General features: G+C 41.2%; 1 protein-coding gene across 3 annotated transcripts in view; it reads left to right on the top strand.

Moving 5' to 3' along the window:
• The window catches only part of ZNF532 (zinc finger protein 532), a 33,762-nt gene that overhangs the window by 8,475 nt on the left and 3,563 nt on the right, over positions 1–21,724 (top strand). For all 3 annotated transcript variants that reach the window (XM_040089454.2, XM_040089455.2, XM_040089456.2), the window contains 5 exons: positions 1,004–3,363; positions 7,907–8,088; positions 10,939–11,115; positions 15,069–15,231; positions 18,468–18,746. In XM_040089454.2, coding sequence (XP_039945388.1) covers positions 1,024–3,363; positions 7,907–8,088; positions 10,939–11,115; positions 15,069–15,231; positions 18,468–18,746 — 3,141 coding nt within the window. In that variant the 5' untranslated portion in view covers positions 1,004–1,023. The remainder of the gene's footprint in view (positions 1–1,003; positions 3,364–7,906; positions 8,089–10,938; positions 11,116–15,068; positions 15,232–18,467; positions 18,747–21,724) is intronic.

Raw genomic sequence — 21,724 nt, forward strand, 5'->3', positions numbered from 1 at the left:
CTCCTCTGCTGGGCAGTTGTGATCTTAAACATACTCTGAGGAATTAAATGTATAAACAGACCTTAATTGTTATGGGTAAATGTTAATTACACTCCAGGATATGTAATTAGAGGAAGTTTCAGACTAGAGAGACTATCTAGCTCTTTTTGATTGTATGCAGCAACTGTAAAAAGACACCTATGGACAGATGAACAACCAGAATGCAACTAATAAGTGTCCCAGATTATGAGAAGCTGTGTCAGAGTTTTCTGTCATTTTACATGGATTTGATATGCTTTGGTGTCTGCAGTCTTTTCCATTTAATCCTCATAGAACCTTGCTTTGTGATTTTGATACTATGCAGGCATGTAGTTTTGTATTGAGAACTTCATAAGTTAGACAAAGGGCCCAGAACCATTAAGTGAACTGTGTAAACCAATTTCCAAACCCTTCTGTATTTACTTGAAGCTCTTTCATGAAACGTCTGTGTCTATTCCAGTAGCCTTGAAAAATTTTCCTCAGTTGCCTTCTCATAGTCCACAATGACTTCCAGGTAGCCAGTGTTGATGAATACCTGTGTCTTACAGATGCTTATTAGTTTATACTTCGTTATTTTCAAGAAGACTCCTCAGATTAATAGTGCAACTGTTAAGGAAGGTCAAGACTTAAGAGAAATTACAAGTGTCTCATGTTATTTTTCTGCATGTCCAGGTGTTTTGCAGTCTGGGTGGGTGAGGATAGGAGAGAGTGTAGGAGAGGAAACAGGAAGAAAGTCACTGCAATTCGGGGCCAGAATAAAATTGCCGGGTTACCATCTGTGTAGTTTATGAATTACTGTAGTTCTTGGTATAATAATTCAACTGTATACTTGGACTGGAACACGATTCTGTAATGTATAATCTCTAAAAACATTACTTCAGAAGTGAAATAACACTTCTTTGCATGGCAGATGTGAACAAGTGCTTGTTTTGTATAAGACTGTGCTACTAGAGCTTAAAGTGATAACTTTCTGCTTATTTTACAGATTTGCTTGCAATCAAATACATGGCCATGGGGGATATGAAGACCCCAGATTTTGATGACCTTCTTGCAGCCTTTGACATACCAGACATGGTAGATCCCAAAGCAGCTATTGAATCTGGACATGATGACCACGAAAGCCACATAAAACAAAATGCTCACACAGATGAAGACTCCCATGTCCCATCATCATCTGATGTCGGGGTGAGCGTCATCGTGAAAAATGTGCGTACTATTGATTCTTCAGAAGGCCTGGATAAGGATGGCCACCATTCCACAGGCAGTAGCTTGCACAATGGCTTCCTAACATCAGCAGCTCTTGAAAGTTACAGTAAAGATGAAGGGAAATCACTTAAAGATGATGCGTCAGCATCTGAGACTACACTGAAGGATTCGGCTTTCAACCAGTTCAGCCCAATATCAAGTGCGGAAGAATTTGACGATGATGAGAGAATTGAGGTGGATGACCCCCCGGATAAAGAGGAGATGCGTGCAAATTTCAGAGCAAATGTCTTGGCAGGATCTCTGTCTCAGCAGGAATATGACAAACTAAAGGTACTTGGAGGGGAGAACTTAATCAAATCTGGACTCACTGTTTCAAGTAGTATAGATAAAAATAAAACTGCTAAACGAGAGACAGAGACAAACTCCATGAATTTAGGTGTCTATGAGCCTTTTAAAACTCGAAAAACAGAGGACAAGTTACTAAAAGACAATTCTGAGAAGCTTCTTGAAAACAGGGTACTTGATGGAAAACTGAGTACTGAAAAATGTGACACAAATCTTGCCAGCATTTCCCAGTCCAAAGCGAAGTCATCAGCAAAGCTTTCATCCTGCATTGCTGCAATCGCAGCACTGAGTGCTAAAAAGGCAGCTACAGATAGTAGTAAAGATTTACAGTCTAATTCAGGAGAGACTTCTCCATTACCAAAAGACATGAGTGAAAGTCCCCGGGCTATAGAAAAATCTCCTGAGTCTCAGAGTCTCATTGATGGTGCTAAGAAGCCGTCTGTCAAACCGCCCGATAGTCCTAGAAGCGTCTCTAGTGAGAACAGTAGCAAAGGGTCTCCGTCTTCTCCCGCAGGGTCGACACCAGCAATTCCTAAGGTTCGCATAAAAACCATCAAGACTTCTTCTGGGGAGATCAAGAGAACTGTTACTAGGGTGTTGCCAGAGGTTGATTTGGACTGTGGTAAAAAGCCAGAGCAGAGTGCTTCCATGGTAACCTCCATGACATCTCTCCTGTCCTCACCAACTTCTGCTGCTGTTCTCTCCTCTCCTCCCAGAGCTCCTCTGCAGTCCTCCGTTGTCACCAATGCAGTTGGATCTGCAGAACTTGCCCCCAAACAGGTCACTATCAAACCCGTGGCTACTGCCTTCCTGCCTGTTTCGGCAGTGAAAACAGCAGGTTCCCAAGTGATCAATCTGAAGCTGGCTAACAATACCACAGTGAAAGCCACCGTCATCTCTGCCGCGTCTGTGCAGAGCGCCAGCAGCGCCATTATCAAAGCCGCCAACGCCATCCAGCAGCAGACGGTCGTGGTGCCAGCGTCGAGCCTTGCCAGTGCCAAACTTGTGCCAAAGACAGTCCATCTTGCCAACCTTAACCTTTTGCCTCAGGGTGCTCAAACCACCTCTGAACTGCGCCAAGTGCTAACAAAACCCCAACAGCAAATCAAGCAGGCAATAATTTCTGCAGCCGCCTCCCAGCCTTCGAAAAAGGTTTCTCGAGTGCAGGTGGTGTCATCTCTACAAAGCTCTGTAGTGGAAGCGTTCAATAAGGTGCTGAGCAGTGTCAATCCCGTACCAGTTTACATCCCAAACCTTAGCCCCCCTGCCAATGCCGGAATCACGCTACCAACACGAGGTTACAAGTGTTTGGAGTGTGGCGACTCATTTGCTCTCGAGAAGAGCCTGACCCAGCATTATGACAGGAGGAGTGTGCGAATTGAAGTGACTTGTAATCATTGTACAAAGAATTTAGTTTTCTACAATAAATGCAGTCTCCTGTCCCACGCTCGTGGGCACAAGGAGAAAGGCGTCGTGATGCAGTGCTCCCACCTGATCCTGAAACCAGTCCCAGCAGATCAAATGATAGCATCTCCTTCCAGCAATACTGCCACGGCCGTGCTCCAGAGCCCAGGGGGAGCTGGCACGCACTCCGTAACAAAGATCCAGACTGGCTTAACTGGGACAGTGATCTCAGCCCCTGCGAGCTCTCCTGTCATTCCAGCTATGCCACTAGATGAAGATCCAGCGAAACTCTGTAGACATAGTCTAAAGTGTTTGGAGTGCAATGAAGTTTTCCAAGATGAGACATCTCTTGCAACTCATTTCCAGCAGGCTGCAGACACAAGTGGACAAGTAGAGTATCCTATGTTTACATTCCAATGTTTCATCTATAAGCCTAGGAGACTTTGGATATGCTTTTACTTTCATTTAGCTGTTAATTATCTGAACCTCTGTGATTAAAATGATAAACAAAACCCACAAAAAGTCTTGCAAGCACTTATATAGTGAATGTCAGCACCTTTTAAATAAGACTTTTTCTTAGAATCTTTTTAGGCCCTGAAGTCTGAAATTAACACTGTGTATTTTTGCTAAAATTTAACATTAGCTTTCTTACAGCTGAATGTTATAATACAGAAAATAATAATGGGTTTTACTAATAATATGTTAATGCTTCTTTCTGTGCTTTGGAATTTGACTAGCCTGTGGAATCCACTTAATTGGCACCCTCATTAACAGCCTGTCTATTCAACCTGAATGATAGCTTTAAGTGATTCATTCTCGATCGGTCTTCAGGTTTTAAGAGTTTTCACCAAGTGCCTTAAGTGAGCGAGGCATTCCCCTCACGTGCAGGGAGGGACTCAGGCGGTGACAAATGGCACACTGACTACTGACAGGAATGCCTGCTGTTTGCCTCAGCTCTTCCTCAGAAAGTGCAAAGTGCTGTTCTCACTTGCACGTCTTCTTTCCGTGTGATCATTCGTTTAGTTGGTTGGGTTTCTTTTCCTCTTACAAATGCTAATGAGTTCAACTTAAAAACCATTTGAAAATTCTTTACTAATGTATGTGGCCTGACCTGAAAAAAATAACGTCATTCAATAAAACTTAATATTAATCAGTGTGCGATGTATTTTATAATCCTGGCAGAGTGAAGGTGGTTAATTAAATGATACGGTTGGATCTCTGTTGGGGTGTGCCAATTAAAAGGGATTCTGGTTTGTTTCAAAGCATTCAGGTGAGCTTGGTGCTCCAGCTTCTTGCTGCGGGGGAAGCTGAAAACCTGCAAGCATGATCAAGATGGGAATGCCCCAGGAGTTTTCCTGGGAATCACGTAACAGTGGACAGGCTAAAGATTCTAAGTCCCGCAGTTAGGGAAAAATGCACTAGTCCCAGGAGCACAGGCAGGTTCCTGTTAGGATCTATTCACTACGTGTAGGCCCTATTCTGTACCATGAATCAGCTCCACTGCATCTACCACTACAGGTAGTACAGAGATTTGCACATGGAAATAACCTTGATTATGTGGCTCTGCCTTAGCTCCTCCCTTTAACTGGCTAGCACAGTTAGACTGAAATAGCTCTCTTTGTACAATATTACAAGTGTGCATACCTAAGGGAGTTTCCTTCAGCAGAACGTGTCCATCCATAGATGTTGCAATTCTGAACACGATCTAATGGCTGACCATGAGTATATTCTGCACCAGCTCAAGCTGCTTAATACTTAGGGTTTTTAGCTAACCGATTTTCTGGTGCTTACTGGTTGAAGATAGGGAGTTTTTTTCCCGTAATAAGCCCATTAGGTAACATTCTTTCTAAGATCCAGTAGTCCTTGAAAAAACTGGTGGTTTTGGTACTGGGAAAATCAAGCAAGTAAGAAGGCATCAAGACAAAGCAGTTGGATGAAAGACAGAGAATATGTTGGGAGGATGAGGCTAAAATAGAAATGGAAAAAGAGAACAAAGATAAAATTACGTTCTCACTTTCGGGGTGTGAGGATTTTTGTCTTTATGGCTAAGTAAACTAAACCTCTTGCCCTTCCATTTCTCCCTCTGTCTGGTGCTTTTTCCCTGTTGCTGCTGAGTTTGCTCTCTGTACATGTCCTTTAGGTACTATTTACCCTGGTAATTTACTAAAGGAAAACAATTGTGATGTTCACAGAATGTCACAATGCAATTGCAGGGAGGTGGAAAGAGAATTGTGGGCTCCCAGGTACTGCTATTCAAGGAGGAAAACTCCTGGAGCTGCAGGAGCAGCTGGCACTGCCTGGTGCCAGTCAGGGTGTTTGTGTCTCCTCATGGAAACTTGCTCTGCTTAAGAGCTGCAGGCTTAAAAAAATACCCTGCAAAGTACTGGAGGAAAGGAAGCTATTTTCATGTTCTTCCATTTGAAAAGAACACGTAATAAATATAGTTTTAAATGTTCTTTGGTGAAATATCCTTTTAAATATTAAACATTTTGTAGTCCTTTTCCTTTGTCAAGCAGCCCCTGGTTTTTTACGCTGTGTTTGGTTGCATCCTGTAGTGGTAGTGTTTTCCCGGAGAAAGCCTCTTTAGAGGCATTTATTACTAAGTATGTTGCTTTTTCCTTAGATATTACCTCTTGAGAAGCTTGGATGAGAAATAATCTGACCTGTTTCCCTTCTTAGTGCTTGGCACTGGCTTTTTGCTGTAAAACTGCCATTATTGTGGGGGGAAAAAGACAGGGAAGTTAGATGAAGATTGGTATTTTTTTCTTTGGAAGGAAGGAAGAAAGAACGAAAATAAACACTTAGATTTTGCAAACAAGTAATAGGAAAGAAAGGTTATTTGCAGCTTATTATTCTTTCTAGTGTCCCATCTAATTGTTCCTGAAATGGAAAATGTATAGTTTTGTGTTTCCAATAAGTAAGTAGCTGCTCTTACACTCCTGTTACGAAGGTAGAGTGTTGTTTAAAGTCAGCAATGGTAGAACAATCTTAGCAATGAAAATACATTCCCTATAAAGTTGTTACCTTTCTGTAACGTTTCATTGCCATTAATATTCCTGTTAAAGGAATATTAACCTAAAGGAATACTCCTGCTAAAGGAATATTTACCCAGACTCACTGACAGGTTTTCTGGCTGAACGAAACCCTCATCTGCTTGCTGGGGGGAAAAGGTAGCAAATCTGGGCTAATGAATGCTAATATTTTTCTTAGTTATAGATAGGAGTATATAGCTCCCATGGAAAGTACATAGCTCATTTCCCTTCATACTCAGCGTATGTGTGTGTCTTTATTTTCCACCTCCATCATTTTTCCTTCTAACCCTTTTTTTTTTCTGAAACTTTGACTTTAAATGCAGGCAGGTGATGATTTTCACAAACTGTGTTTTATTTTGGTGTGGGTTGGAATGAGAGAACTGGAAGTTAATGCCACCTTAAGCCCAAAATAAAATGGTAAGCAAATGTGCTGAATGTCAGAATTTCACAGTAGATGCTTCTTGTTCTACTGTAATCAGTTAAAATTAAACATTCTCTGTACTCGTTGAAATAGCAGAGTAGGGGCCTTAACTAAGAGTATTACTGGCATGTTGGGTCAGCAGATGAGTCTGGCAGCTTGCTGCAAAATCAGGAAGATCACTGAGCCGGGGCTGGAATGTTGTGTGGCTCTTCTGTGGCATCACATCCCGGTTTCCTTCAGAAGTCCTGCAAGCCAAAGGCTTTGGAAGGACTGTGAAACCTCCAAATGTTTCTTTTACTGGAATAAGTTGTTCTGGTTTGCTGTTTTCTTACGTAATCACATAGTGCTCCAGATTTTCCAGTATTGTATTACAGCTTGTTAATACAGGAACAGGCAAAGAGAGATTTGGGGAATGGTACTGAGCCCAGTAAATGTGGCACTTACGGCTGGTCAGAGGGTTTTGCCTTAAGCTGAACTCAAGACAAAGTTAACACCCCAAAACAGTTCTCGTCAGCTTGAGGCTGTGAGTCCCCTGCTTGTAGCCACTGTTTAGTCAATTAAGGCCGAGTCTTTGGCATTTCAAAGTGAACATTTCTGTGTGTCTCAACAGAGCCTTACTGTATCCCAAAGGCTCTGAGCAGGTGCCAGTTTGAAATCCCTGTAGATAGCTGAGCTCAGGCAGAGCCTTGCAGCAGAGCAGTACATCTGGCCTTGCTGAACACTACCGTAGTGGACTGGCAGGAGTGCCAGTGCAACTTGCATTGCAGTGATGGCAGGTTTTCTTTGCTTAACATGCTGTATATTTAATGCATTTTACATTTTGCCGTCTTACTTTGGACATTGGGGAAGTCTGTTTGTATGGAGACTGTGTTCAAACACACCAGGCCACAGTGCTCCCAGAGCATTTATTTCAGGATTTCTTCATCCGTATGTTAGTAAATAATTTATAATGCAGCTCTGGAGAGCTTTTTTTGGTCAATATTATTGCAGAGTGTACACATCACTACATATGCCAGACTCTTAGAGAGAACATTCCTAAAAATATGCAAATACATGTTAAAAAAAATACTGATGTCACGAAGGAGTCTTGGGTTTGATTTTAAATCTTTGTAAGTCACCTGTGAGATTCACAAGTCCCAAGCCATAAGAGACAATAGTAATAATTTGATTCTGGAGTTGTACATAGGCCTCTTGCACTATTAAGGTAATCGGGGGAGGCACCTGAGTAATATTTCTGTAAACTATGTCTATCTGCCGTGGTTAGTGGTGTATGAAGGAGCTTTGTGGCCCAGAATGCCAGTCAGTCTGGCTACCAGCACCTGCCAGCTCTGTCAGCAGGTGTTTGTACTTGCCTACTGCTTTGTGTCCCATCCCAGTTCTGACATTTAACTTTTATTTGCTATATTGCAGTGTTTGACACAAGACGTTATGTAGAGCTGAACCAAACCTTTTGTCTCATCTATTCTGGTTTATCATTTAGAAGACATGCAATATCTGCCAGATGCTGCTTCCTAACCAGTGCAGTTTTGCATCACACCAGAGAATTCATCAGCATAAATCTCCATACACGTGTCCTGAATGTGGAGCAATCTGCAGATCTGTCCACTTCCAGACCCATGTCACTAAGAACTGCCTGCATTATACCCGAAGAGTTGGGTTTCGGTCAGTATAATGATTCCTTTTGTTGTCGATTTATGTATAATTTATGGTTTTAAAAGTGATTTTCCATTTTCATAAGCATTGTTTGGACAATACCAGCTTCATGGGTTTAAGATTGTCACACCAACAGTACTATTAGTATTAAAATTTTGGAATAAATACGTTAGGATTCTGCTTTGTTTTGGGCATCCACTTTTGTATATGATTGAAACAGAATATTAGCTAGTGTCACACAGATTCAGGACTTCATGGTTTATAAAGTGTAGAGAATTCAGATGCATTGTCCTAATTCAGGTTTTTAAAAAACTTCCTGAGTTTTTTTTTCAAAACATTAAATTTGAATTGTTCTCTCTGGTAGAACAGTCATTTTCGGTACTTCCAGAATGTATGGTTGAGATATTGATGGGCATACTGCACCTGTCTGGTTGTTCTCTTTTCTGTGGCAAGTCAAGACTCCTTGGCTTTACATCACTTGGAAATTGCCTTTAGGTTCTCCTTTGTTACTCTTCAGTTTCCCTTTGACTTTTACATTTCCTTTTAATGGTACTCACTGAGAAAATGGGGAGTAGAGACATTTCATAGAAATGTTTCGTTTTAAAGATTTGAAAAAATGTTTTCTGTTAGAATTTTTCTTGCACTGAATGGCAGGCAGCACAGCAAGAGATCAAAGAGCCACCTGTACCCCGAGCTTTGCTTAGCACTCCAAAAACTCGTCCACTTCACCCTGTCTGCCTGGAAAAAGGCCATTCTAAGTCTTAGAGCAGGTAGCTCCTTCCACCCTTAAGGTGCCACAGTTCATTTTCCAGGATGGCTGTGTAATCTTCCCCTAAGGGAAGAAAGCATTTTTACTGCATCAAGCCTCTGTTTCCAGCTTGAATCCATGGCCTGACACAACTCCAAGCTCTTTTCATTTCTTTGGGTTCTTTTATTTTAACCTTTTCTCTCAAGCAGTAGTCTGTCTCATCCTGCATTTCCTCCATCTGCTTCTTGCACTCCACTGCTCTTCCCTCTAATGTATGTCTCTGGGGTTTGTACATGAAAACACCTCTAGGGACTCCTGGCCTGCCCCAGTAACACCAGCAGAATCCCCTTGACTGGGAATCTAAGTCACTAAGCTTTTTAAGATGTCTCATAAATATCTCATGTCACACCCAATCAGAATTTTTTGATCTGGTGAGACTAAACCAAAGTGACCGAGGCAAGCAAAAGCAGTCTCTGGGAATGTTACTGTCTCCCTCCTCAGACTCCTCAGCCTCTCCTTAGAGCTGCAGTGCTTTTGCCTAAGGAGCAGCATACCCTGTCCTGCCTTTCCAGAGGGCCTCTGTCAAGAAGTTACCTTTTGATTCCAGTGATTTATGCTAGTTGTCTGCACTGAATTGGCTGAAAACTTCAGCCTGAAGTTTCACTGCATCCTGCCAAAGTGAAGGCAAGAGGCTGTTAGAATGGTCCTCAAGAGGAAGGCTTGGTCCATAGGAACTGTGTAATATACAGTGGTGGATGCTGAGGATCAGTTGTTATGTGGCATCACTAGAGAATAAAGTCAAGCCATGGCATGGGGAAGTGAAAATGCCACCGGCTCTCTGGAGGGACACCTCAGGAGTAGATGTGTTATTGAGTGCATCACGCTGGGTATGGCTGTGAAGAAGTGCTCAAGTGCTCAGCTCTGTATTATGAGCACAGAGGATCTTAACAGACCAAAAAAAGACCAGAATGATCTGCTTTAGAGAATGCATTGGTAAGCAGAGACTAGATGCATATAAATCCAATGAACAATATTAAGAGTATAAATTAAATGCCCAGAAAAAGAAAGAATGGCATTTCATAAAATTCAAGGGCAATAAATTTTAAAAATAAATTGTGATCCTTGAATGTAGAACTGTATTTCCTGCTTTATTGCTATCATCAGGGCACTAAAACTATTGAAAAATTAAATTGACATTTATATGACAACAATCATGCTGCCATGATAGATGCTAAAATTAAAATTCTGGAAGGTGGAGGCCTTCTATGTTTGAAGAGTTTGTAAAAGTCTTACTGCAAAATACTGATCAATAAGAAATTGTCTCATTTGACAGGTAGTTGCTGATAGCACTATGTTCTTGGACTGATTTGGGAGCATTTGGTACTGGAGATGTAGGGCATTAAAGGGGACCGTTGTGTATAAAAATTCTTATGTTTTAATATTAATTCAATATTTTTAATCGTTTTATTTTAGAATAGATGCAGAAAGGTCACAAATTTTCGACACAGCAGAAGTATGTTTTTGAAAAATATTTTCTGAATTCCAATATGATATATCGATCTGATAGTAGGGATTTGGTGTCATTTTCCTGAGTTTCAATCCAAGTGCTGATTTGATTACATGTACAGAAAATCATTGCCAATATATCTTCATTAAATCTAAACAAGGGAAATGGTGAAAATTTTTTCCTTACTGGTTTTCCATTTGGTGGTAGTTTCTGAATTGCTGTGATGTACTTTAAACAATACCCTGCATGTGATAAAAATGCGTTCTGGAAAATCTCTTTCCAAATTTTCAGAAGATTTAAGCATTTTTTCTGCAATCAGTAGAGCATTTGTCTGTTGACCCTTCTATCCATTTTATTGTAATAACATAAAAACACGTTCTGATCTTATTAGATTTGCAAATAAAAATGTGTGAAATTTCTTTCCCCTTACTTTGTGATCTACAAATCGCTGTTTATGTTGATTCTTATGGGGTGGTTTAAGTTGACAGAGTAACTTAGTTTTATCCAGTTACTTCTCTCTTCCCTTTGCTTGAAAATCCCTGTTGATTATGTCCAGCACTGCTCGGGGCAGGGCTACACTGACTGTCCTCCGCTCTCTCCGCAGCTGCGTGCACTGCAATGTTGTGTACTCTGACGTGGCGGCACTCAAGTCTCATATTCAAGGTTGTCACTGTGAAGTCTTTTACAAGTGTCCTATCTGTCCCATGGCATTTAAATCTGCTCCCAGCACACACTCCCATGCCTACACACAACACCCGGGTATCAAGATAGGCGAACCAAAGTAAGCAAAATTCATCTTCTACTGCACTTGCCTGCATTTGAATGACCCATGAAATTGCATTCTGTCCTGTGTTTGCAGTCGTAAAAGTCACCTCTGACAGCCACCAGTTTGTCAGCGTGCTGGTAATGTGGGATTTGGGTAGTGCTTTCATGACTTTGCAGCTGGCAGTTCAATGGGCAAAGGTGACATTTCTCTGAATGCACTAGCAGGTCTTTAAGCATTGCATGCTACAAGAAAGTGATTGCAAATGTAATGATGAAAATTATTTGGACAGGTGGCCGAAGTGTTGCTTGTTCTGATGTTTTAATCTGCTTAGCTCATCTGCTTTTTTACTGTGAATTAAAATAATGTGATTCCAAAAAGAGCTGCTACTAAGACTCATCAGTGCTTATGTGGTGCTTTTCATATCGTGGTTGAAAAGCTGAGAAAAAGCTATTTTATCTGTTTATATAAGCTTTTTTCAATAGGTAATCTCTTTCTGGCTTAAAGTGGTTTTTTTCTGTAGCTAGGAAAGTTGGCCATAAAGGTGGTAGTTTGCTGAAGGTGGTGACACAGGGCACAGGTAGGACTCAGCATCAGGGTCCTTTTTTAAAGCTGTTGGACACTGTTGGGCTCTGCTGAAGGCAGCAGGTGCTGCTGTGTGTGCAAACTCCTCCCGCCCTTGGGTCTGAGCCTCTCTGAGCACCCCTTCTCCTCCATCTGCCTCTTCCTCACTGCTACAGGTGCGCTGTTCAGAGCAAAGTCAGGGATTGAGCTCCATGTTTCCTCTGGGGTGTGCACAGAGCACCAGGATGGTAACAACTTGGAGGATCAAGAACATAGAACGTGTCATGTGAAGTAATAATCAGCCTGCCTAAGAGTTCAGTTTCTCACTGTTTCTTCTAACACATCAACAGGATGTTTTTTTCTTTGTTTACACCTCCATCAAAGCAAAATGGCAACAAACTTGCCATGTCTGACACCAAATGAAGGCATTTCTGCCCTGTGGGAAATTATATATTGTTTTAATTCAGGATGGTATCATCAGTCAGAGGCTGTGAGATACCAGCATTTAAGACTTTCTTCAAGTTCCCATAACATATGAAAAGTGAACTCTGCTTGGATCTGCCAAATTGTGATCAGGTTCATGAATTAAATATTTTACATTTGTTTTCTTTCTGTACAGATGCAGTTACAATTGTATTCCTTTACAAATTTACCTGGATTATAAAAAAATGAAATGAAATTTTATTATGTACTAGTGTAGTAAGTCACAGAATCCACAGTTGAGCACTCCTCTTAACAAGTGGTGTTTCCTTTAAATTTGCCAGTTTTAATCACAGTGCTGCCTTAAATGCATGCAGAATGACTGATAGGATTTTTCCAGCCCTTGCAGTGTTCAGAGTTCTTGGCTTGCCTAGGTCAGAGCAGAGCTGACAGGTTGTATTTGAGGCAATACATTCACATTTGAGTTATCTATGCTGCATCTTGGAGCACCCAGGCTACGTGACTGGCATTGCAAGCCCATTCCTGCCAGCCTCATTCCTGACCCCAGGTGTGTGGCACAGTCTAAGGACACTGGCCATGGCTTCAGCAGTGCCAGGACTCTTGGCCCCATGGCTTCGGAGGGACTCTGTATAGGTTACACTCCTCAGTTTACAGGAATTGGGCTCCTGGGGAATCTGGCTGCCTGCCTTTGGCATTTACGTGGAACTGTGTGATTTACAATTACTTTACAAATAGTTGCTGCAGAACAGATGCACTAAGCTATTTGGTGTATGAAAAATGACTTTTATATGCAGGGATTCTCAGTGGGATAAAATGAGATTATTTTAACACAGGGAAATGAATGGCTGTCTTGTCTTTCAACTCTGGGAAGCACTCTCCTGTAACATACTCTAAGCTTTGGTTTCCCAGAAAACCACAGAGGTGGTCTTCTTTTTTTCAGTAAATAGTGTCTATGAATGGCACTAAGATATTTTTCATGGCTGATCTCTATTTGAATACTGGATAAATTCTTGTTTATCAAGCCAAATTATGAATATTTATGGTATTATTGGTAAAAAGTATATTATCCCACAAGTTAGTTCCTTTTTTTCGAGGAAAAAAATTGGGAAGGAGGAATACTATCCTCTGGTGCAGAAGCTTTCCAAGTACTAAATGTCTTTTATGTGACTGAAAGTATTTTCCTGTGAGATAACACCTTTATTTATTCCAGGATAATATGTGAATTTGTTAAACTGATGTTTGGGAAGTAAAAGGCCATGCACCTGCTTTGATGTGTACTGTGGGGAAGGAGCAGTGCTGAGTAACCAGCCTGGCAGTGGGGTAGGGTCGGATGGGATGGGATGAACTGCCTGATTTATTCCAGCATCCCTGTAAATGACATCCTGTGAAAGCACAACTGCCTTTAAACTTTGAACATTTTAGGCCAGTTCCATGTTAAACGCTGACTACTTCAATTAAATTAAAACAAACAAACAAACAGCATACATGATTGCATGTATGTTGTTAAGGATTGAAAATCACGGTTTTTCAGTGTCTGAAGAAAATACTCCAGGTGTGTATAGTCATAATTCTTACTGTGAGGTGTGTTGGTATGAATTTAAGTGAGTACAGCCTTTGCCTAGAGACTTGTCTGAAATTTGGATCCGTACCAGATAGTTCTGCTTCTGTGAAGGCAGAGTAAAGTACTTCAGGTGCCTTAGAAAATACAGAGGTTCAGCTTGTGGTGTTTTTAGAGAGTTACAGTTTTTATATACTCAGAAAGATCTCAGAAAGATGTTGTTTTTTTGTTTTTTTGGTAGCAGATTCACTACAGATCTGCAGTGTAGGGTTCACCACAGAAAGCAGGACAGTAGTACATTAATCATCGGAGGATGCTGTGTAAATAATACATTTATCTTAGCATATGTGAGAAACTGGGACCATTTGATACCACATAAACAAAGTCTTGCCCAGTTAATATTAATTGTTTTTCATTTGGAATTACAGCACAGCTTGGACATGAAAGCAATGCCCATGTTCTTGTCATCTCAAGACAGAGTGCAGAGTGATCCCTAGAGCTCTGGAACAATGCACTCTCAGTGATAATTACTTAGAGGGATATAGAAAGGACTGGAAACCTTTATGTAGCTAATGAGAAGATGTAGCGCTGTAGCAGGCCGGGGGGTTTGAGGGTTGTTTTATTTAGTGGAAGTTACTCTTAAAGATGGGAAGCGCCTGTTGCTGTACTGAGCACCTGTGGTTGGATTTCTTTTATTTTAGCTAAACTTCCTCTGCAGCGCTATAGATTAGACAGCTTAGATTTCTCTCTCGTCTGATGATCTGTGGCTAGAAAACTACTGTAAGAATAGAAGGCTGGGGGAAATAACTTCAAAAGTCACGTGTTCCAAGAGAGGAAGCGTTTGGGGGTGTCTCTACTTTTCTATAACACATTCATCAAGGCTTGAATGGCAGATCAGGGAAATCCCATCCTGTGCTGTTGGAGCTTTGGGGCATTGACAGAGTCTAGGTTTGGCATTCAGGAGCATCAAAGCCATGAATATTGCCAAAAATGTATTTATCTTGAAGTATGTTACCAACTACGATTGAATGAATCACTCCCTTAAAACATACTGCATTTGTAACCTGGAGCAGGGATATTATCCTTTAGCTACAGTGTGTAGCTAACAACTGAAGGTGTTAAACTGTCAGAGTAGCCTGAGCAGATGATGTTGTATATGTAACTGGCACATGCTGTTGTGTTCTGGCTTCTTGTTTGCACTTTTAATTTTTTTTTTCTATTTTTCTATTTCTTCTACTGCTCCCGTGTTTTGAAATTGGAGGATGTTTTGAATTAGTTTAACTTTTTTCAGGCAGTGTGAAACGATTGCTTAAACATGTCAGATCTTATCCGTGATGAGAAAATGTCATGATTCTTGCAAATAGATCATCAGCATGACTGACATTGTTTATTGTACTTCTGTTTTTAGAATAATATATAAATGCTCTATGTGTGACACTGTGTTTACTCTACAACCTTTGCTCTATCGCCACTTTGATCAGCACATTGAAAACCAGAAGGTGTCTGTTTTCAAGTGTCCAGACTGTTCTCTTCTATATGCACAGAAACAGCTTATGATGGATCATATCAAGGTGTGTAGGCATCTTCTCTTGTTTCCTTCATGATACCGTTTGTCATGCAATATATGTGGTGAGAACATACTGTCAAAAGGCACAGAAAAACTAGAAGACTGCTGAGAGAGATGTTAATAATTCTGAGAGGGTAATCTGAATATTGTTCTCGAATGTTAAAATGTTATATTTTGTCTGGTCTTCAGCATATCTGTGATGGCTCAATTGGTTTTTCTGTAAGAATGTTGATTTTGGTATACTGGGAATATCTCAGCAAGTCCGATCCTAACAAATACTGAGTTTTATTTAGAGTATTCTAAGTATTATTCCAGTTGTTAGGAGCTGGGAATGCTGAGTGTATCAAAAAATCAAACCTTTGATGTTACCTCATGTCATACAGACCAAAGCTGAGGTTTATATCCCTTCTTAATCCCTGGTGCCTGAACACAGCCCTAAGGTCCAGAATGGCACTGTGGAGTTCACTGTGCTTCTCTGAGTGACTTCTCTGAGTTTCTGAGTACTGCTTCTCTACAGCGAAGTGGAAAACCAGGCACCTTTTTTTGGCTGCTAAAACCATCATTCTGCATTTTAGGCTCAGCCATGGCACTTGTAATCACAGAATTCTCCAAAGTTGTGTTGGAAATAAGATCACAAGTCTTGGGAAAAAAAAACAGGTGGTCTTAAAGCTAGTCTTCAGCTTGAGGGGGAGATGAGGGAAAGGCTGAGCCAAGATGTTCAGAAATACAAGGACTAGATATCTTCTTTGTTTCTGAACTAGTACCACTAGTTCTTGCATGTTTACTGCAAGATATCATAGATGTGTCTCTCATGCAGCAATGCACAACTCTGTTTTCTGTTTCCTTTGATCTACTCAGATGGTTGTGGGTTTTTTACTATTTACTAGGCAAATTCTGTGTATTGCAGTGTAATTCTTGTTTCTGTAATTAGTTTTTCCTGACTCAGCTGTTACTGGAAAAGTATTGTTATATCTGTACGTAAGGACTTTCTGAAAGACCTGAAGACAACACTTTCAGGAGCTTGATCTGACTGTAGTTAGGGCCAGAAGCTATCTTTAAGAAATCAGGGTGCTCAGCATCTCACATATTAAAGATATGCTCAGTTACTTGGGCACTACATAATTTCTTTGGCTTTAGTCTTCCATGCCAGTATTTGAACTTTCAGCCAGTGGGGTTTTAGCGTTATTCACTGTAAATGATTCAGGTATTTTTGATACTAAAATTGGAGGCTTAGAGAATACATGTGCAGTAGCAGTATTGCTGTTTTTGTGTTTAGGATGTGTGTATAGCAGTAGGGACTGGAGCAAAGCAGTGTAAATTGGAATTCAGTTAAGGGGGGGCTGAAAAAAACAGTAACAGGTTGTAGATAAAAGCACAAAAGGACTCAGGGAGAGTACGAGTGCCAGACAGAGGCAGAGCTCAGCTGCACAGAAAGTAATGGTTTGGTATGGCTAGACACAAGGCAGAGACAGACCTGGGTGAAAGTAGGACAGAAAGGGACAGAAGGAAGCTCAGGAGGAAATTATTTAAAGCTGCAGAAAAAAACCCAGAATAATTCCTGCAGATGCCAGTATTTCTTGATGGCAAAATATATGTCTTATTTTCCTGCAATGACTTGCTACAAGAAAATTTCCAGCAGCCAGTGAGAACAGATGGTGAAGGACTGGCCTGGCCTGGCCTGGAGGTGTAATGCTCCCTGTTTGGCCAGCACTGGGACTCCATACTATATTTCAATGCTCTTGGTGTAGTTTCAAATAAGAAACTGAATTTCAAGTATTGTAGTTAAAAGACATTTGGGATGTTGAACACTAACATTTTACATGCTGACAGGTTAGGCTGGAATGGAATCTCCAGGTCAGCTTCAATTGGCTGAGAGTACAGGAGCCTCATTTCCTGCTCCCCTGTGCTGTGGGATACTAAAGTCAGCCTCCTCCTTTACTACACACCTGCACCTTGCTCTTAGTTGTTGGTCCTGTGCATTTTACTTTTTATTAACAGTTTTGGGGGTTAACTGGCTTTTCCACTATTTAAAAGCTGTTATATCAAATAACATGTTCTACTGGTGAGGTTGATAGTGCTCTAGGGTCAGTGGGTAGTCCCAAGAGCCAAAGTATCTACAAAAGAACTTGTTGCTGGAGTGTCACAATGATACTCTTATAGTCCCAGAATCAAGAATGGACTGAATGGGTTTTACCTGAAGGAAAAATAATTCTGTTTGGGCTGGTTAAACATATAATTCAAGAGGGCTATAGTAAGGGTCAGTAGGTGAGAGGATCAGAACACTGTCCTGGTAAAGGACAGGCCTTTCAGACATGACACCTCAGTAGTGGGTCCCTGTTCAGTGGTGAATTAGCTCTGGGCTGCAGTCATCCCTGCTGGCCCACAACCCTCCTCATTCTTGTTGTGGCCACATCCACGCATGGAACCCAGACACACAGCTAACGCTCCCCAGCCCTTCCTGAACAAGTCACTTCGTTGGAAGGCTCAGGTGTCACACCAGCACTCTACACTGGTTTGGAAATGGGGGAAGGAGTTCTTCCCTTCTTACTGACCATTGACCTAAAGTGCAGACATCAGTCCGTGAGGAAAACTTCCCACCCAGGAGCTTCAGGGGCTGGAGAACAGCTGGTCAGACCCCTCTGATCTGCTATGGGGCCCTGTCAGCCCCACAGGATAGCCCTAAATGAGCATGCTCATAACCTGACTGGAGAGTAAGGCAGGGCTTAACCTCAGCTTCAACATAAAGTGTTAATATATCCTAAATTACATAGCCATGTGATGTTTCCAGAGTTGCCTTATCTTATTTACCAATATGCCAAGTCAACATTTGGTCAGTAAAAAAGCCTTTCCTTCCTGGAAATCTCCAGTCACATAGTCTGGAATGAGGATGCTCAACTAACATGTCAGGTAAGTAAAGCGAGAAATTAAACTTAACATAAAGTACTTCTGGAGCCTTTTTTACCTCCCCATTAAACCGCAACTTAGACTTAACCTCCAAAGTAAGGCCCTTATTTTTTTGTGAAAATACCTACACACGGTGTCTGTTATTGTTAGGTTGTGCTAGGTCTTGCCTTTATTTTTCCTTCACTGTTTCTTTAGGAATGTGATCTGATGATAATAGTATGCCAAAGAAGTAACTGAAGGCTTTTGGTTGAGTAACTGAAGTAACTGAAGGTAGTTTTGGCAACTGTGTATGTCTAGGTCAATTTTGTACCTTTTTTTCTCTCTCTTTTATTGTAGTCTATGCATGGAACTTTGAAAAGTGTTGAGGGGCCACCAAACCTGGGGATAAATCTGCCTCTCAGTACTAAACCCACAACTCAAAACTCAGCTAGTCACAACAAGGACGACACAAAATCTGTCAACGGAACAGAAAAGTTGGAGAAGAAATCTCCTTCTCCCATAAAGAAAGCAGAACCTAAAAAAGTCACTAGTCCTGGCTGGACCTGCTGGGAGTGTGACAGGCTCTTCACTCAGAGAGACGTTTACATCTCCCACATGAGGAAAGAACATGGAAAGGTAAAGGAATATTTTCAATTTAAAAAGGTGAATTAAACCTGAAAGGTGAAGTATTAGTTTCTAAATTCCATTTGTGTTTTTGCAAATAAGTCCTTTAAGTCCCAGCATTATTATTCACTGTTCTTATATCTATTTCATCTTTTCTGCTTTGGCTGCTTAGTTTCTTTCAGTTTCTACATCATTCTACTGAGAAAATTAATTGTAGGCTTGTTCATTCAGTACCAAAGTTTTTTCAAGATGGAAAGAGTGAGAGAGATTGCTGTGTTTCATCCAAGCCATCTAATCTGTTCCAGGTTCTTATTTCTTCCTTGTGCCTTCTCAGTTCCCTCTCTTTACAGTGGTGTGGTGAACGTGGCAGTACTGGGGTAATGGTTGGACCCAGTCTTAAAGATCTTTTCCAACTTAAACAAATTGATTCTGTCCTGTCCTGAAGGTCAGTGCCTGTTAGCCTCAGGGAGTGGAGACTCAGTCATGTTCTACTGGTCCAGTGAGTGCCAGCTGGTGTTTTATTTAAAGGCAGACACAATCCACATTTGAGCTGTTGCTCTAATCTTACACTTGAAAGTTCAGCTGAGTTAACAAGCTGAATTTTGTATTTAAAGCAGCTGACTTTGAGATATCTTACTTAAAATGGATTATAAGTAAAATATGGGAACGTTGCATTCTCATGCCAGCTGGGAGACTGATGTTCTTCCTGTGTTCAATAGCATTCCCAGTTAAATGCAATTTAAAAGACTGGCAGGCAGGAAGGCAATAGTGATCCTCCTTAGCTGTGGCAGGCTGTAGCCCCTTGCTGACATGTGGCAGCCACCTGCCAAGCCAGTCTTCACCTTTGCTGGTGTGCTGGTGGCAATGCTTTAACTCTTTCCTCAGCTGGGAACCAGGGAGCTAAACTGATGTGCTGTGCTGCACTGCAGCAAAAGAGGAGGACTGGGAGGGGTAATAGGCTGATTTTGTCTAAGTGGAGGAGAAACCACCCTGAGTGAAAATCCCTGTTTTCAGGATGCTAATGTGCTGTAATAAATGATTGCAGATTTCCAGAGGTTTCTATTACAGTTATTATCTCTGAAGTTGTTCTGCAAATGATTTTATTCTGTTTATAAATGTTTTATGGAAAAGCTGAAAATGCTGGACTACTGAGTGTCATCTTCAATTTTCTTAGGACAATTTCAAGCAAATAGCACCCCAGCATCATTGCCTCCAGTAACTCCCACCCCATTCCTTCAGCTTCCTGCAGCACAAATATTAACTCAGCAGAGCTTTTACTGGCAATCAGAAATGCATTTAAGACTGAATGCACTGTACATTTATGCAGTTCTTAAAAACAAAGCAGCACAACCTCCCAATGAAACTGTCACTTCAGAGTGAACTAGAAAGTGATATTCAGTCTGATTACATCCACAGCAGAGTAGCCAAAGGCATGTAAAAGAAGATTAGTAACATACCAATAATGCCTTCCAAATACTAGTTTTAAATCTGTTTCTCTCTCTCTCTCTCTCTCTCTCTCTCTCTGTTTATGTGCAATGTTACCTTAAGAACAGCCCTTATTATGAAATACTAGATAATTGTTGCACTCAAATCCTGGCCTGAAGGCTTCTTTCATTGCTTCCATTCAGGTGCTGCTTTTTATCCCCATTCAAGCAGTTCCATGAATAACACAGGAGGCACATAGGTACTAAAATGAACAGAAATACAACTCCATGTCTTTAAGAAATGGGGTATACAGACCAGGTGCTACATTCCTTCCCAACCTTTCAAAATTTTTAGTAATTTTTAGCTGTCAAAAAGACTATGTTGAAAAACTAAACTTTTACTGTAGAGAGAATAGAAATGAGCATAAGATAAACAAGTATGTGATATGGATCTAATAAATAGAGGAACTAATTTACAGTCTGATTATCTTAACAATGATAGGTGTGGGTTAAATGCTCCAAAATGATCCTTTCAGAGTGATTGTTTAAAACTGTAATTAAGCAATTCATGTGCTATTCACAAAATCCATTGTCATGCAAGGTATATGAAAATACTAGTTTCAAACTTCTAATTTCTGCTTTTGCAGGACCAGAGTGAAAGAGCTGTAACCCCTAGCTGATCCCAGGCTGGATTATGCAGAGGTATTCATAGGAGAGGTATTGCCATGTATATCCTCTTTGGACAGATTCTTAAGGTTCCAGCCCTTACTGGGAACTGTCTACACAGACAGATTCACATTTTCTGATCCTCTCCTGAGGATCCTGGATGAAGGGAGCCAGCTGTAGGGTAGGAAATTTTGTAGCCACCTTGATGTGACTCTCTGCCTGATCTTAAAAGTGCTGCAAGGAAAAAAAGAAGTTACCAGCCCAGACAAGGGAGGGTTCCAACAAGCCTGTACAACTCCTGTCTGAAACTGGATCATGCGTGTCTGCCTTCCACCAGGCAGGCATATACTGAGTTCCTTGGACTTGTTTGCAAGTATGTTTCTGTGAAAGGGCAGATGTTTTCTAAGTAGGAATTACCCACTCCAACTTGCTCGTTGATCATCCTCTTCCTGTCAAGACAAGATGCTGTACAACAGATCATGGTGCACTTAATTACGGAACTAATTTTTCAGTTCTTTTTGGTTTGGCTGCCATTGCAGAAACGAACGCATACAAAATCCTGTTTGGGTGTCTATCTCAAGTCTCCCCAGGGAATTTAGAACAAGTGTGGGGTCACAGCTGGCTATCCCACATAGTGCCCCCAGGTCCTGCTGAGCATCATCCTCCTCCTGCTTTTCTGACCGGGGCCTTGATGCCTCTGCTCACTGCCACACAGCTACGATGTGTGACTGCTTCAGCCCTTCTCAGTTTCTTCCTTTACTTTTTCCTTCCACTTGACCTGCTCCAACATCAACCCCACAGAATTCCCCAAACAGATGGTCATCACGTTGGCATCAGATCATAGCGCTCATTTTGTCATGACTTTCCTGAACCCCATTAGTGTGTCAGTGTCTGTGAGAT

Source organism: Hirundo rustica, chromosome Z (assembly GCF_015227805.2).
Source record: "Hirundo rustica isolate bHirRus1 chromosome Z, bHirRus1.pri.v3, whole genome shotgun sequence".
NCBI lineage: Eukaryota > Metazoa > Chordata > Aves > Passeriformes > Hirundinidae > Hirundo > Hirundo rustica.